We start from the raw sequence: 15,522 nt of genomic DNA, 5'->3' as shown, positions 1-15,522 counted from the left end.
TTTAATTATTAATGAAAATTATCCTGAGCTAGTATAATTTTAATGGAGACTTCAGTGTGCACACAATTTTACTGTTACTGCATTTTGTTGATGTGATCCTTTGTAATGGCTATTTCCCCTTCATATAGGATGGTGCGATACTGGTCTTTCTACCAGGCTGGGACAATATCAGCACTTTACATGATCTCTTGATGTCACAAGTAATGTTTAAATCAGGTACTATGTAAATATATTTTACTGTAATTCAAAGAGTGGTATTTGAATTATATATGGCATGTGTATTTTTTTTCTTTTATTCGAAGAAGTGTTGCTTCTACTAGGTCACAGATGAAGGTGAAGCTTTTTATTTAGTATTATGAAGAGAATATTTTCTTTCTTTTTCACAATTTGCCTAATAAAATTGGCTCTTAAAGCATAGGTATGTGAGGTTTTTCATTTTTTCACTTACTGCTGCAAAAAAGAAATCCCTTGGCCCAGTGTTTCTGAATTCTGAATATACAACAGAGTCGCCCATGGAGCTTCTTTAAGATTCAGATACCTAGACCCATCATCACCCCAAATCTAAGAATGTGACCTGAACATCTGAAGTTTTTAAAATTCCTCAAGTGATTTTGATCCTGTATGAACGGCATATTTTGAAACATATGAACTCTAGAGAAATGAATGAGAACATTTTTTTCTATAAAATTGAGTATTTTCAGCAGTCATTAACTTCAAATATAAAAAACTACAAAGAAAATTCTATTTAATTTTTACAGTTCTGAATATAATTTTTTTATTTTGAGATGGAATCTTGCTCTGTTGCCAGGTTGGAGTGCAGTGATGCCATCGCGGCTCACTGCAGCCTCCGCCTCCTTTGTTCAAGCAGTTCTCCTTGCCTCAGTCTCCAGAGTAGCTGGGATTACAGGCATGTGCCACCATGCCCCAGCCGACTTTTTGCATTTTTAGTAGAGATGGGGTTTCACTATGTTGACCAGGCTGGTCTCGAACTCCAGACTTGAAGTGATCCTCCCATCTCAGCCTTCCAAAGTGCTGGGACTACAGGCTTGAGCCACCACGCGTGGCCTCTGAATATAATTTCTAACCTCACTCTGTTAAAGTGCTTTTGACAAAATTAATTATTTATTTATTATTTTTGAGACAGAGTCTCACTGTGTTGCCCAGGCTGGAGTGCAGTGGCACGATCTCGGCTCACTGCAACTTCCACCTTCCAGGTTCATGAGATTCTCCTGCCCTGCCTCCTGAGTAGCAGGGACTACAGGCACCCACCACCATGCCCGCCTAATTTTTTGTATTTTTAGTAGAGACAGGGTTTTACTTTATAAGCCAGGATGGTCTTGATCTCCTGACCTCGTGATCCACTCGCCTCGGCCTCCCAAAGTGCTGGGATTACAGGCATGAGCCACCACGCCCAGCCAGGCAAAATTTATTGGCACTAGAAAATATTTTGATCTAATTGTATTGACTAAAATAATAAACGTGTATATTTATTATTTGTTAAATCCTGTTATGCTCCGAAAGCATTCTCTGTAATTAAAATTATTTACTATCTAGCTTGCAAAGTATTTTGATCTAATTGACTTCTCTATAAAGAAATACTGCTTTCTGTTTTTTTGTGTGATAACTTTATAGAAAAATTTGTCATGATTAGACAGCTGAGTTTTTCAAACAACTCGAATTTTTTATTGGCTAAATCTTCTAACTCTGACCTTTCCTTCCCCATTATTATAAACATTATTGTATAGTGTACTTATAATTTTAAAAAATGTGTGTGCATATATTTACCAATAAAGATAAGATATATACCAAAATATAACATTATCATTTAGTGTATGTGATAGAAAGTGGGAAAAGGGTATGATTTTATAGATTATTATAATTGACTTCGTTAACTTTCTATTTTGAATTAATTATTCTCAAGGAAAGAGTTGCTAATGTATACACTTCCACTACCAGCTCAATTCCTTTTAAAGGAAATCTTTCCAGAACTTGAGTGTTTTTTCTCAAATTATTTTGAAAAAAATTTAGCCTTGATAATCAGTTGTATAGTTAACCACTATCATGGGGAGAAAATTGGCCTAACTCTGTGCTGAGGAGTTGAGTTTTGAAACTCAGTTTATTAAATGCTTATCAATTTCTTGTTTTTTTCTTTTCATAAGAGTATAGATTTTGTTCTCATTAACTCTCTTAGTTGTATGGTGTCAGCAATAGAATTTTTTTTTCCCAATTATATAGTCTTCAACAGAATTGTTTTTACTTTTATTATCCCTGGCTAACTTTTTAAACTTTTTGTAATGAAACATTTTAAACATACAAAAAAACTAGAGAAACTTTTTTTTTTTTTTTTTTTTTGAGGTGGAGTGTGGCTCTGTTTCCCAGGCTGGAGTGCAGTGGCACGATCTCGGGTCACTGCAACCTCTGCCTCCCAGGTTCAAGCAGTTCCCTGCGTCAGTCTCCCGAGTAGCTGGGATTATAGGCACCCAACACCACGCCTGGCTAATTTTTGTATTTTTAGTAGAGACAGGGTTTCACCATCTTAGGTTAGTCTTGAACTCCTGACCTTGTAATCCACCTGCCTTGGCCTCTCAAAGTGCTGGGATTACATGCGTGAGCCACTGCAACTGGCCAAAACTAGAGAATCTTAATGAATACCATATATATATATCCATGACTTCAGTGCCAACAATTATTTTTTCAGTCCTAGTTTTTTGTTAAAGTCAATTGCAGCTGTCACATTTCATTTCTAAATGTATAAGCAAGAATCTCTAAAGGCAGTTTTCTATATAACCATCATGTCTTTATTGTACCTAATTCTTAATACCATCTAATAATCCAGTCTGTAATCAGATTTTCCCATTTTTCTGTAAAGTGTCTTTCACAACTAGCCTGCTCAAACTACAGAAAATATCAACATCTTTTGATCTAGCTCTAGAACATTGCTCCCCTCCCCTCCCTGCTTTTCCTCATGGTAATAAAGTCATAGAAAAGACCAGGCCAGTTGTTCTCTAATAAGTCCAACTTTCTGAATTTGTCTGACTCTTTATGCTATCATTTCATTTGATTCTCTCTTAACCTTTATTTCCTGTAACTTGGAAGTTATATCTGAAAGCTTGATTCAATTCAAGTTAAGTATTTTTGGCTTGAATATTATAGTTGTAATATTTCATACCATCACAGAAACAAGTAATTCAGAGCATTCTTTTTTAGCAACATCAGTTGCTTGGCAGCTGTTTACTACTTTTTATTTTTAAGATTCGTAAAATCTCTTCACAGTCAGAGTCCATGGGGATCATCATATCCTTTAGATAACAACAGTTCTTTTCTGGGGAAATATAGCTGACTTGAATCATTTGGGCATTTAAGTCAGATTGCATTTTCGTAAGCATAGTTAAATGTGAAATTAACCCTTGCTTTCTTAATACTCTCCCTTTCACCCATCACTATATTACACCAGACTTTCTGTGTTGGCTAATAATCATGAATGGGCTTGAGCTATTTCATTTGGAAACTTAAAAAATAGGAATATCTTATATTTTTAACAAAATATGTTTAAAATGTAGGTCACTTTTGGAATGTATTATTATTATTATTTGTTTTGAGACGGAGTCTTGCTCTGTCACCCAGGCTGGAGTGCAGTGGCGTGACCTCGGCTCACTGCAAGCTCCACCTCCCGGGTTCACGCCATGCTCCTGCCTCAGCCTCCCAAGTAGCTGGGACTACAGGCGCCTGCCACCAGGTCCGGCTAATTTTTTGTATTTTTAATATAGACGGGGTTTCACCGTGTTAGCCAGGATGGTGTCGATCTCCTGACCTTGTGATCTGCCCGCGTCGGCCTCCCAAAGTGCTGGGATTACAGGCATGAGCCACCACGCCTGGCCTGGAATATATTATTTTTAACAAGGACTATTTCATTATTTTCTAACTAGGACATGGGTATTTAATAAGTAATTCACTCTAAAAATTTAGATATTATCGGTTTGATTAAAATAGTGAGGATTGCCAGGTGCAGGGCTCATGCCTGTAACCTATAATCCCAGTACTTTGGAAGGCTGAGGCTGATGGATTGCTTTAGCTCAGGAGTTCAAGACCAGCCTGGGAAACATGGCAAATCCCCATCTCTACAAAAAATACAAAAATTAGCCAGACATGGTTGTGCATGCCTGTGGTCTCAGCTACTCGGGAGGCTGAGGTGGGAGGATCACTTGAGCCCAGGGGGCAGAGGTTGCCGTGAGCAGAGATCACACCACTGCACTCACCCGGGCAACAGAGTGAGACCCTGTCTCAGCAGAAAAATAGGATCACCCAAAGTGTACAAACATATTCGTGTTAAACAGAATTTTTGTCTATTCATTCAATTTTTATTGGTGTAATTTGAAAAGATTACTCCCAACTTTTGAGCATTCTTTAAGAATTTGGGGAAAATACTTATCAATATGAAATGAACTAACAGAACAAAATGTTAGCTTGGACTTGGAGCACTCAGAAAACAAGACTATAAAGAAATTAAGTTGGTCTGTTTGTATGTAGAAATATAAATAAATAATTGTTTGGTTCACTTAAACACATGGGCAATTTGTCAATAACTCAGATGGTTTAGCTGTTTTCATTAAATAATGTTCAATGTCTTATCAAAAAAAGAATTAAGTGGTTCAGCTTCTGAATTCATTGTCTCATATGTGTTTGTTGGAATTTTCTGCAACTCTTTATCTTAAAATTTAATTCTCTTTAATTTTCAGATAAATTTTTAATTATACCGTTACATTCACTGATGCCTACAGTTAACCAGACACAGGTATGTTAAATGGATACATGTGTTAAATGTATTTCAAACTGAGGTAAGCTTTAAGGACTGCTTGTTACCTGTTTTCCTTTATTTTTTTTAAGGAGCATTTTCAAATAGTAATTCATGTAAAAAATACTTCTTTGAGAACCTTTGCAAATGAGTCTTCAGGGGGTGATTGCTCAAAAACTTGAGTATCAGCGGATAACCCACAAATCAGATTAGTTTTGTTTACATTAGGGAAAAGTTTAAAGAATTGGTTTCACCAGTAACTTGGTTGGGTTTCCTGAGTAAGAGAAAAAGGTATGTGAGTACTACTAAAAGTAACCAAACCTAGAAATTAATAATCTGTGACATACTACAGTTTGATGATGATTTGAGATTTAATTTCACAAAATCAGTATATTCACAGGTATAAAATTTCTTGTTTTAATAATGTATTATGAATGTTTGGCTCCATCAGATACAAGCGCTTTCCTAGTTAGAGTGAACACTACATTCTCAGAGGCAAGATAATTTTATGATCTATAGTATTTGCAGGTTCTTAGAAAATGAAATTGATTAGAAAACCTGCTCCTCTCCCCATTTCTAGTTTATCCTTTTCTCTTTTTATAAGAAAATATCAAGATATTTTTCTTTGAGACCCTTTTAATATTTTTGTTGCTGGTACCTTAGTCATGAATTAGATACAGAGTACATACCTGAGAGAAGAGAGGGGGCAAGAAAGAAAACTCTTGATTCCAAAGGCTGAAAGAGTATCCAGCATGAAGTATTCATCTTCGACACCATAACCTAGTAAATTATGTATTCCTTTGCTGGAGAGTATGTGAATAGCCTGGGAAACATTTTCTGTCTTGATTACCAGTTTCGTAAATGAAGGGATAAGTTTATGCTTTTTGTTTGTTTGTTTGCATTATTGCCAGTGGTACTTGATTACCTATCTTCTTTCTACTTTAGTGACATTGTCGGGTTGTGGGGCAGTATTTGTAGAATTTCCCATTTAAAGAGGATTTTTTTTTTTTTCACTCCAATCTGATCTCAAGCTCGTAGACAGTGGTTGGTACAGCTGCACAGTTGACATTTATTCTGCTGGGTTGGGCATCTGCCTGATTGTTCAGTGTTCTTACCCATGGAGATTTGACTTCATTATTCTTGTCCTTAACATAAATATCCCTCCCTCTACTTTATAACCTCCAGCTTTTGTTAAAAAACTGCTGTAAATTTAAATAATGATACCTCATTGGAAATCTTGTTTGTGATAAGATTGTGACATCTGTGGGAGATTTAGTGTGGTTTACCAAAAGATAATTTTGCAATATTGAAAATGATCTATACTTCATAACTACATCGATAAATATTAGATGTATATATCAGTGAAATGAATATAGAATGCTAAAAATGAACAGTATCTGAGGTAATTCCTCTAATTACAAATATAATGTATTAGAAGTTAGTATACTTTTGTGATTCTGATGTATTTGTTTTTACAGGTGTTTAAAAGAACCCCTCCTGGTGTTCGGAAAATAGTAATTGCTACCAACATTGCAGAGACTAGGTAAAAATAGTTTTAAATATCAAATACTGATGATTACATAAGTTTTAAACACCATAAAGTGTTTATATACCTTAATCTTTTTTCTCTACCACATGCCTTGTAATTTATTAAAAATAAAACATTTTTTATGGCAGTGAGCATAGTTTTATTTTTTGTGGGCTTTTTTGAGACAGGGTCTCATTCTGTCACCCATGCTGGAGTGCAGTGGCATGATCGTGGCTCACGGCAGTCTTGATCTCCTCAGCTCAAGTGATCCTTCCACTTCAGCCTCCCAAGTAGCTTGTACTACAGGCTTGTGCCACCACACCTGTTTGATTTTTTAAATTTCTTGTAGAGATGGAGTCTCACTATGTTGCCCAGGCTGATCTCTAACTCCTGGGCTCAAAATGATCCTATTGCCTCAACCTCCCAAAGTGCTGGAATGACAGGCCTAAGCTACCATGCATGGCCAGTTTTGTGGGGGTTTTTTAACCTATAGTAATGCTTTAGCTCAGAAATAGCTTTTGGGTGTTGGATTTTGTTTGTTTTGTTTTCCTAAAGAAACATGGGAGCTGAGGTAAATTTTGTCCTTTCACCTGTTTCTGGTTGGGGTTAATATTTGGTAATTAGTTATATCCAGCCTTGAAATGTTCTTGTATTCTCTTGGAGGTACTAAGATGTAGTTTAGTCACTGAAACAGATTCTTTTATGGAAGCTGATATTAAACCATGCCGTTGGGGCTCCCATAGTGCTAGGTATGAGGCAACCTGTGATACTTGACTGTAGGCAAGTAAGAGTTTAGTATATGATCTGAAGAACTAATACTGTGCTGTTACTTACAGTGCCTGACACTGCCTACTGTTAGGTACTCGATCCCTATAATATTGGTAAATGTGGGTGTGAAGAGTAGTGAAAATCCTGAATGGCTAAAATCATTTGATGCAGTAAAAAAAAAAAAAAAATGCTCTGAAATCCCTATTTATAGGTCTTTTGTAGGTTAATAGTGCTTTTGATGTGTGTGTGTGTGTTTTTTTAACATTTTATATATCTGTTTTCCAAACAGCATTACCATAGATGATGTTGTTTATGTGATAGATGGAGGAAAAATAAAAGAGACACATTTTGATACTCAGAACAATATCAGTACAATGTCCGCTGAGTGGGTTAGTAAAGCTAATGCCAAACAGAGAAAAGGTCGAGCTGGAAGGTAAGGTGGGAACTCTGTCCAAAGCTTTTAGAACACACAAAAATTTTGTGTAACAAAATGTGATGCTGGCATTTAAAGATATTTATTAAAAGAGTTACCTTTCTTATTATTTTGAGCTTACTGCAAAACGTTTTTAAATAGGAAAGTTGTTTTAATCGTAGTTTGTTTGGAAAAGTATCTGCCAAGTTTTCTATTTTATGAATCTTTTGCCTTCAATTTCTAAATTTGATTAATAAGCTATGTTACTTATAATAGTTGGTTTTCATTTTTTTAAAGCATATGTTGTGTAGTAATAGCAACTAATACTTTTTGAGTGTCAGATCATCTCCTGAACACTTGATTCATATTAACTTTCTTAATCCTCACTACAGTACTATGAGGTAGGTTATTATATCCATTTTACGGATAAGGAAAGTAAGGTACAAGGAAATTAAATGACTTGTCCAAAGTCCCATAGCTTTCTAAATTACAGAGCCAGGATTTGAATCCAGGCATTCTGACTACACAGTCTAGGCTCCTAATCACTGAATTTTATAGCAGTACTGATTTTTCACCAGTAGTTTTCAATGAAAGCACAAGGAAAGTACTTTTCCTCATAATGTCACAATAACTTAAGAAGTAAAACTATCTCTGTCTTAATGGTAGGAAAAATGATTTGTCTTGAACTTTTACAAAGAATTGGACTTTAATGCATATTTCACAGTATTTCTGCACTTATTCATATGAGTGATAAGAGCCATATATGGACTTTCAGAAGAGGGTTTTTCTTTTGCCTCTTACAGATAGAATAAGAGATTTCCATTAATCTTTCGATACAGACTTAAGAAAAGGAGAGTTGAAAGAAAACTTTACAGACCATTTATCAACCCCTCGTTTTAAGTTTGTACAGTATCTATAAAGCTCTGACTGACTTGCTGTAATCTTTGCACATTATCCCAGTATAATTTGAATTCAAGACAGCTTATTAGGTAGTGGATGCTATTGAACCAAAATCATGGTTTAGTCAAAGAAGTATACCTTCCTAATATCAGTTATCAGGGAATAACTTGATAAGGGACCCAGAAAGACTGAGGTTTTCCCATGTAGACCCATCACCTCTAAATATTGATTCAAAAAGTATTCACCATAGTGAACAGGTTTTGGCACACCTTTATATGTGAATAATAAACATACTAAGCCTTAGATGTGTTCCATGAAACAATAATAGAGCTAAATACTAATCCTTCGTCCTCACTCCTGTGCTGTAGGTTAACTGTGGAATTGCTGTCTTAATTTAAAAGGAAAATAGTCTTTTGTAGGCTCCATGGATAAAAATTCCTTTAGCAAAGCCTTATTATTTTGGAGATCAGAAAAAGCTATACTATGTGGCTCTCAATGGAGGTACTCTTATTTTAGTTTCTACTGGAGAGGTATTCAGGTATTGTATATAATAGACAATGGGTCTATGTAGACTCATGGAAAAAATAGCTAAGATTTTTAGAATTCATTTTTGTTCCTATAGCAGCAAGAGCCTAAAGAAATATCTATTCTACTTGAGAATACATGAATATGGTCACCTCTTCACATCTAGTTTTTTTTTTTTTCGATGAAATCTCACTCTGTCGCCAGGCTGGAGTACATGGCGCGATCTTGGCTCACTGCAACCTCTGCCTGCTGGGTTCAAGTGATCCTCCTGCCTCGGCCTCCCAAGTAGCTGGGACTACAGGAGCACACCACCACACCCAGCTAATTTTTTGTATTTTTTTTTTTTAGTACAGATGGGGTTTCACCGTGTTGGCCAGGCTGGTCTCAAACTCCTGACCTTAGGTGATGCACCCACCTCGGCGTCCCAGAGTGCTGGGATTACAGGTGTGAGCCATCGCGCCTGGCCTACATCTAGTCTTATTGTTCAAAAAATGGTGTCATTCAAGGCTCTAGTTACATACATAAAACAGAAACTTTTAATATCCCTCTGAGAACTCACTAAATAGAATATACAGTACTTAAAATGTTTTTCAGCAATATAGACAGGTTAGCATAATGCCAGGATTCATTACATAATATGATTGATCACAAGGCATACTTGAGATTACTATTCTTAGCCTTAACCTAGGAGACTGCTGTTACTGAGCACAGTAATTTGGAATCTGTCAGAAATAGGGAAGCAAATTATTGGCATGGGGAGGAATTATTGTGTATCTTTCTTAAAACTGTGACGAGGGTAGAGGGTGTAGGGTTTTTCTAAACAGAAGAAATACGTGATTCATAAAAAGGAAAAAATAATTATGTACATTAGCTATTATGTGGTGTGTAAGAAATAGATATTGGCTACTTCCCTGCCTACTATTTTCTCTGCAGTTCTAAAAAGTCATTGACGACTGTCCCTCTGTTTCATTTTGTTGTTGTTGTTGTTTTTTCCTAAGAGTTCAACCTGGTCATTGCTATCATCTGTATAATGGTCTTAGAGCAAGTCTTCTAGATGACTATCAACTGCCAGAAATTTTGAGAACTCCTTTGGAAGAACTTTGTTTACAAATAAAGGTAAATTAGGTGGGAGAATGAAGAAATTAAATGGAAGTGATCTCATTTTCAACATCTTTTATAGAACAAAGTACTGTATTAATCTCCAAGAAAGAATTATTAACTCACAATTTATTTCGTGGGTGCATTAGTAAATTGTGTATTTAAACTTTCTTCAAATGTATATTATACACTTTTAAATTATATACTGCTCTAGAGGAGGCAGGCTGCCTGTGTTTGAATCCTGCTTCCACCCTGGAAAAGCTAGTTTTGTTATATTGGGAAGGTTGTTTAAATTAACCTCCTAAAATTCTTAGAACAGTGCCTGGCACGTAGTAAGTGCGCAGTAAACATTAGCTACTGTTATTACATGTTAACATGTCATCCTTCATTATAAACTACTTATTTTTTCACTATCTTGTGTCTTTTGATATAGTTAGCCTTATTTTGAAGATAGTGAGTAATCAACTTGTTCATTGAGATTTTAGCCAGCTACTTTTGAAGATAGTGGGTAATCAACTTGTTCATTGAGATTTTAGCCAGCTACTTTTCCTATTAATAGAGTTGATGGTAGAAAGTAGTAATATATATAGGACTTTAAACATGTTTTTATAGAAATACAAATATAATTTTAATTCATTTTGGTAAAATAACTTGAAAGTCATGTATAAATTTGATGCTTTGAGTCATCAGCCCAGGTAGGACTAAGTTGTAATGCTAATATATTAATATTATATGTGTTTAATTATATTTGTCTGCCCCCCCTAGATTTTAAGGCTAGGTGGAATTGCTTATTTTCTGAGTAGATTAATGGACCCACCATCAAATGAGGCAGTGTTACTCTCCATAAGACACCTGATGGAGCTGGTAAATTTGTTTTCTTGTTTTTTTAATTCTAACTTAGAATACTAGAGCATGTAAGCCAGTTAATTATAATGTTTACTCTCATTACTGCAAAGTAGACCAATAATGTCCAATGCCAAATTTGATTTGCTATTTGACTGTCAATGTAGAACCATCAGGTTATGAGATAGGCATTAGAAAGATATCTTCGTAATAATTCTTAAAAGACTAGGATCTTTCTGCACATTTTTTTTTCATTGTAGGCCTGATTTAAGATTACATAAAATTTGAAATTTTTAAGTTACTCGTCTTTAATTACTGGCAGGTAAAACAAATGTGCAGCTAAATGATTTATCACAAAGGAAGGACTATGTAGTAATTACTTACATCAAGAAGAACATTCCCAGTATGCTAAAAGCCCCCTTCCTACCCTCTCGTAATCACTCCACTGTCCCTTAATCCTAATCATGATAGATAACCTCTATCATGACTTTAACTGTAATGGCTTGCTTTTTTTTTTATTTTTGATGGTTTTACCATACAAGTATGCATCTTCATAAAGAGTTCAGTTTTGCCTATTTCGTGAACTTTACGTGAACCCATACAGAATGTGTGTGGTTTTTTTGTTCTTTGAGGGAGCAGAGCTCCGGATTATTTTACTTAATATTATGAGAGTCAAATGTATTGTTGCTTTAGCTATGGTTTTTTTTCTTTATCCTCTTTTTTTTTTTTTTTTGAGACAGAGTCTCACTTTGTCACCCAGGCTGGAGTACACTGGCATGATCTCAGATCACTGCAACCTCCACGTCCTGGGTAATAAGGTACATGTATGATCAAGTTGGGTAGATAACGCTCAACGGTTTTCCATAGTTGCAAACTACTTAAACTCCTACCAGTGGTGGATGAGAGTTCCCATTGCTTTGTAGCTTCACCAACCCTTCTTATTAATCGGCCTTTTATTCTAACCATGCTGATAGGTATGTAGTGGTTTTAATTTGCATTTCTATGACTGTTGTTGAAGTTTTCAGCAGCTTTTATGTTTATTATCCATTTGTGTAGTCTCTTATAAATTACTAGTGTCTGTTTTTCTGTTAGGTTGCAGATCATACTGTCCTTTTGTACTCTTGATCTGCACCTTTTATTGGTTGTATATTGCATATCTGTTTTCAACTTTCCTTTTTTTAGTACCTTGATAAATTCCTTTTTTTATTTTATTTTTTTTTTGGAGAGAGTCTCACTCTGTCACGCAGTTTGGAGTGCAGTAGCATGATCTCGGCTCACTGCAGCCTGCAACCTCCACCTCCCAGATTCAAGCGATTCTCCTGCCTCAGCCTCCTGCTGGGATTACAGGCACCTGCCACCATACCTGGCTAATTTTTGTATTTTTAGTAGAGATGGGGTTTCACCATGTTGACCAGGCTGGTCTGGAACTCCTGACCTCAAGTGATCCGCATACCTCAGCCTCCCAAAGTGCTGGGATTATAGGCATCAGCCACCACTCCCAGTCTAAATTCCTAATTTTAATGCAGTCAGATGTATCATTCTCAAAGGTTATTGCTTTTTACCCTTTAATAAGTCATTTCCTGAGGTCATAAAGATACATTTTAAAGAATTTTATTGTTTTTGTTTATAATGCATCTGCAGTTGATGTGTGTTGGGGTTGAGGTAGAAATAAAAGTTTTTATAAATAAATGTAGACCATTGACTGAGCACCATTTATAGAAAAGTTCATTTCTTTTTGTCCCTGTTCTGCAGTCTTTGATAGGTCAATGTCTGGATTTGTGTGTCTGTTTCTAGGCTTATTTCTCATCTGTTGGCCTGTATTTCTCTCCTGAGCTGGTATCACATTGCCTTAATTACTCTATCTTTATGACTAATCTTGTTTTCTAGTGGAACAAATCACTCTCTTTCATTCTTCTTCAAGAACGTCTTGACTCTAGAGACTGAGGTGGGAGGACTGCTTGAGCCCAGGAGTTTGAGGGACGCAGTGAGCTGTGCTTGCACCACTGCACTCCAACCCAGATGACAGAACAAGACCCTATCTCTAAAAAAAAATAATAATAATAGTACATTTTTTTAAAACAGAGTGTCTTGGCCCTTCTTGGTGCTTCGTTTTTCCAAATACATTTGAGAATCTTTGGAGTTTGATTTTGATTGAATTCCATCTAGAAATCAGTTTGGGGAGAACTGACATCTTTACAGTATTGAGTCTTAACAAAAAGATCATCATCTAGTCCTCTGTTTATTTGAGTATTCAGTCTCAGTATTTTAGAGTTTTCTTTGGGGTTTTATATGTCTTTATTTAGATTTTTTAATAGATTTCAAATATTTAAAAGCAGAATCCAAAAATACCACTAATCTTCTAGGTTAGTGGTATTTTTACCACTGATAACTAAGATTTAGATATCAAGCTATCTAGGTTCAGAAAACAAGTTGAGGGTTTTCCATTTTTGTTTCATTTTCTTTTATTTGAAAGAGGTCTTTTAAAAAAAAAAATTAAGGGTATTTTTTCCAAAACTGTTTAGTGAAAATCTGTGTCTGATGGCATGCTTATGGGTTCTTTTATTATTTTTTGCTTGCATCTATATGCCTAGTTATTTTAATTGTGCACTGGAAATTCTCTTTACAAAATTCTTTATAGATAAAAATTTGAAGCTTGGGATGAGGGTAGCTTTTTTTCAGCAAGGATTTATGTTCCTTTCTGCCAGGAAAAGAGGCCCCAACCTCTGCACTCACCTCCCCTAGATGTCTGTCATTCCCTAACCTCTTAACTTGTAATTCTTTGTTAACTCCTTGTATCTTCAGGCTACTTTTCCAGCTGTCCACAGTGGGGTGGTTGGACCAAATTACCTAGGGAATCAGAGCAGAAGTCACTCCCATTTTCTACAGTTTTAGATAGTTCCTTTTTCTTTTTTTTTTTTTTTTTTTTTGAGACGGAGTCTCACACTCCCGCCCAGGCTGGAGTGCAGTGGTGCAATCTCGGCTCACCGCAAGCTCCGCCTCCCGGGTTCACGCCATTCTCCTGCCTCAGCCTCCTGAGTAGCTGGGACTACAGGCGCCCGCCACCATGCCCGGCTAATTTTTTGTATTTTTAGTAGAGACGGGGTTTCACCGTGTTAGCCAGGGTGGTCTCGATCTCCTGACCTCGTGATCCGCCCGCCTCGGCCTCCCAAAGTGCTGGGATTACAGGCGTGAGCCACCGCGCCTGGCTGATAGTTCCTTTTTTTTTTTTTGCTTTTCTGTCTCATGTCACCTAAACTACTAGAATCTAGAGAGTGTGCATTATGCATTCCAAATGTATAATAGTGTATCTTTTGTTTTTGTTGTTCGTTTCTACAACTTTTATACTTTATTAGGTGATTTTATTTAACAGAAAGTTTGTCATTTCTGGTATTTCTCCCAACACAGAAAAGCCAAGTTGTGTGTTAATTTTGGTTTTGTTTAAATAAGTTTGTAACCTTTGCTGACCTCACAACTTAATGTTTTGGTAGGGAAAACTAAAGCTGAACAATATTCAGGCATTTGGACTTTGAAGAGAGAGTAGTGGCTTGTTACTCTTTTTAAAGCAAGCTAAATCGTTTTAAATGTAATGCTTTACAGGATCTATTTTAAACACTCTTCCTTTACAGAACGCTTTGGATAAACAAGAAGAATTGACACCTCTTGGAGTTCACTTGGCACGATTACCTGTTGAGCCACATATTGGAAAAATGATTCTTTTTGGAGCACTGTTCTGCTGCTTAGACCCAGTACTCACTATTGCTGCTAGTCTCAGTTTCAAAGATCCATTTGTCATTCCACTGGTAAGAAAAATGGAAATAAAACCGAGTTATTTTAGATGTGAACAGGAGTTGCTTAGATATATTTTTCATTAGCATTTTATTAGAATGTCGTTCTCCGTTACAGCATCACAGCAATTTAAATTGCCTATGTCTGCTATTTTTAAGGGAAAAGAAAAGATTGCAGATGCAAGAAGAAAGGAATTGGCAAAGAATACTAGAAGTGATCACTTAACAGTTGTGAATGCATTTGAGGTAAAAAAAAAAAAAAATCTTGTCCTGGTTTATGATAGTTTATTCAAATGAAATGCTAATAATAGAATAAGGATCATATTTAACCTTTTGAAATCTGTGTTATAAGGCCGGGCGCGGTGGCTCATGCCTGTAATTATAGCACTTTGGGAGGCCGAGGCAGGTGTATCACCTGAAGTCAGGAGTTCGAGACCAGGCTGGCCAACGTGGTGAAACCCTGTCTCTACTACAAATACAAAAATTAGCTGGGCGTGGTGGTGGGCATCTGTAATCCCAGCTACTCAGGAGGCTGAGGCAGAAGAATTGCTTGAACCCCGGGGCGCGGAGGTTGCAGTGAGCTGAAATCATGCCGCTGCACTTCAGCCTGGACGATGGAGTGAGACTCAATCTCAAGAAAACCAAAAAAACGAAATCTATATTATCATAAGTATCAGGAATAAATTGCTGAGAATGTTGAAATTTAGCTGAACATTTGAAAAAAGTTATAATTCATTTTCAATTTTGTAATAGCTCATTACATTTACCCTTTTGGGGAAATAATAGTTTTTGGTAAGAATGAACAAGTGAATAGTTTATTTTAAAATTTTGTATTTAATAATTTCTTTGTATCTTTGGCTTAGTAACACTA

At 36.1% G+C, this 15,522-nt stretch overlaps 1 protein-coding gene across 1 annotated transcript in view; it reads left to right on the top strand.

Moving 5' to 3' along the window:
- The window catches only part of DHX36 (DEAH-box helicase 36), a 52,785-nt gene that overhangs the window by 25,872 nt on the left and 11,391 nt on the right, over positions 1 to 15,522 (top strand). The window contains exons 12-19 of the mRNA XM_003256318.4: positions 129 to 216; positions 4,737 to 4,792; positions 6,271 to 6,335; positions 7,378 to 7,521; positions 9,924 to 10,041; positions 10,789 to 10,887; positions 14,493 to 14,666; positions 14,811 to 14,897. Coding sequence (XP_003256366.2) covers positions 129 to 216; positions 4,737 to 4,792; positions 6,271 to 6,335; positions 7,378 to 7,521; positions 9,924 to 10,041; positions 10,789 to 10,887; positions 14,493 to 14,666; positions 14,811 to 14,897 — 831 coding nt within the window. The remainder of the gene's footprint in view (positions 1 to 128; positions 217 to 4,736; positions 4,793 to 6,270; positions 6,336 to 7,377; positions 7,522 to 9,923; positions 10,042 to 10,788; positions 10,888 to 14,492; positions 14,667 to 14,810; positions 14,898 to 15,522) is intronic.

The sequence above is a fragment of the Nomascus leucogenys genome, chromosome 11 (assembly GCF_006542625.1).
Source record: "Nomascus leucogenys isolate Asia chromosome 11, Asia_NLE_v1, whole genome shotgun sequence".
Lineage (NCBI taxonomy): Eukaryota > Metazoa > Chordata > Mammalia > Primates > Hylobatidae > Nomascus > Nomascus leucogenys.
The sequence above is the reverse complement of the archived record's forward strand: the minus strand, read 5'-3'. Positions and strand labels throughout refer to the sequence as shown.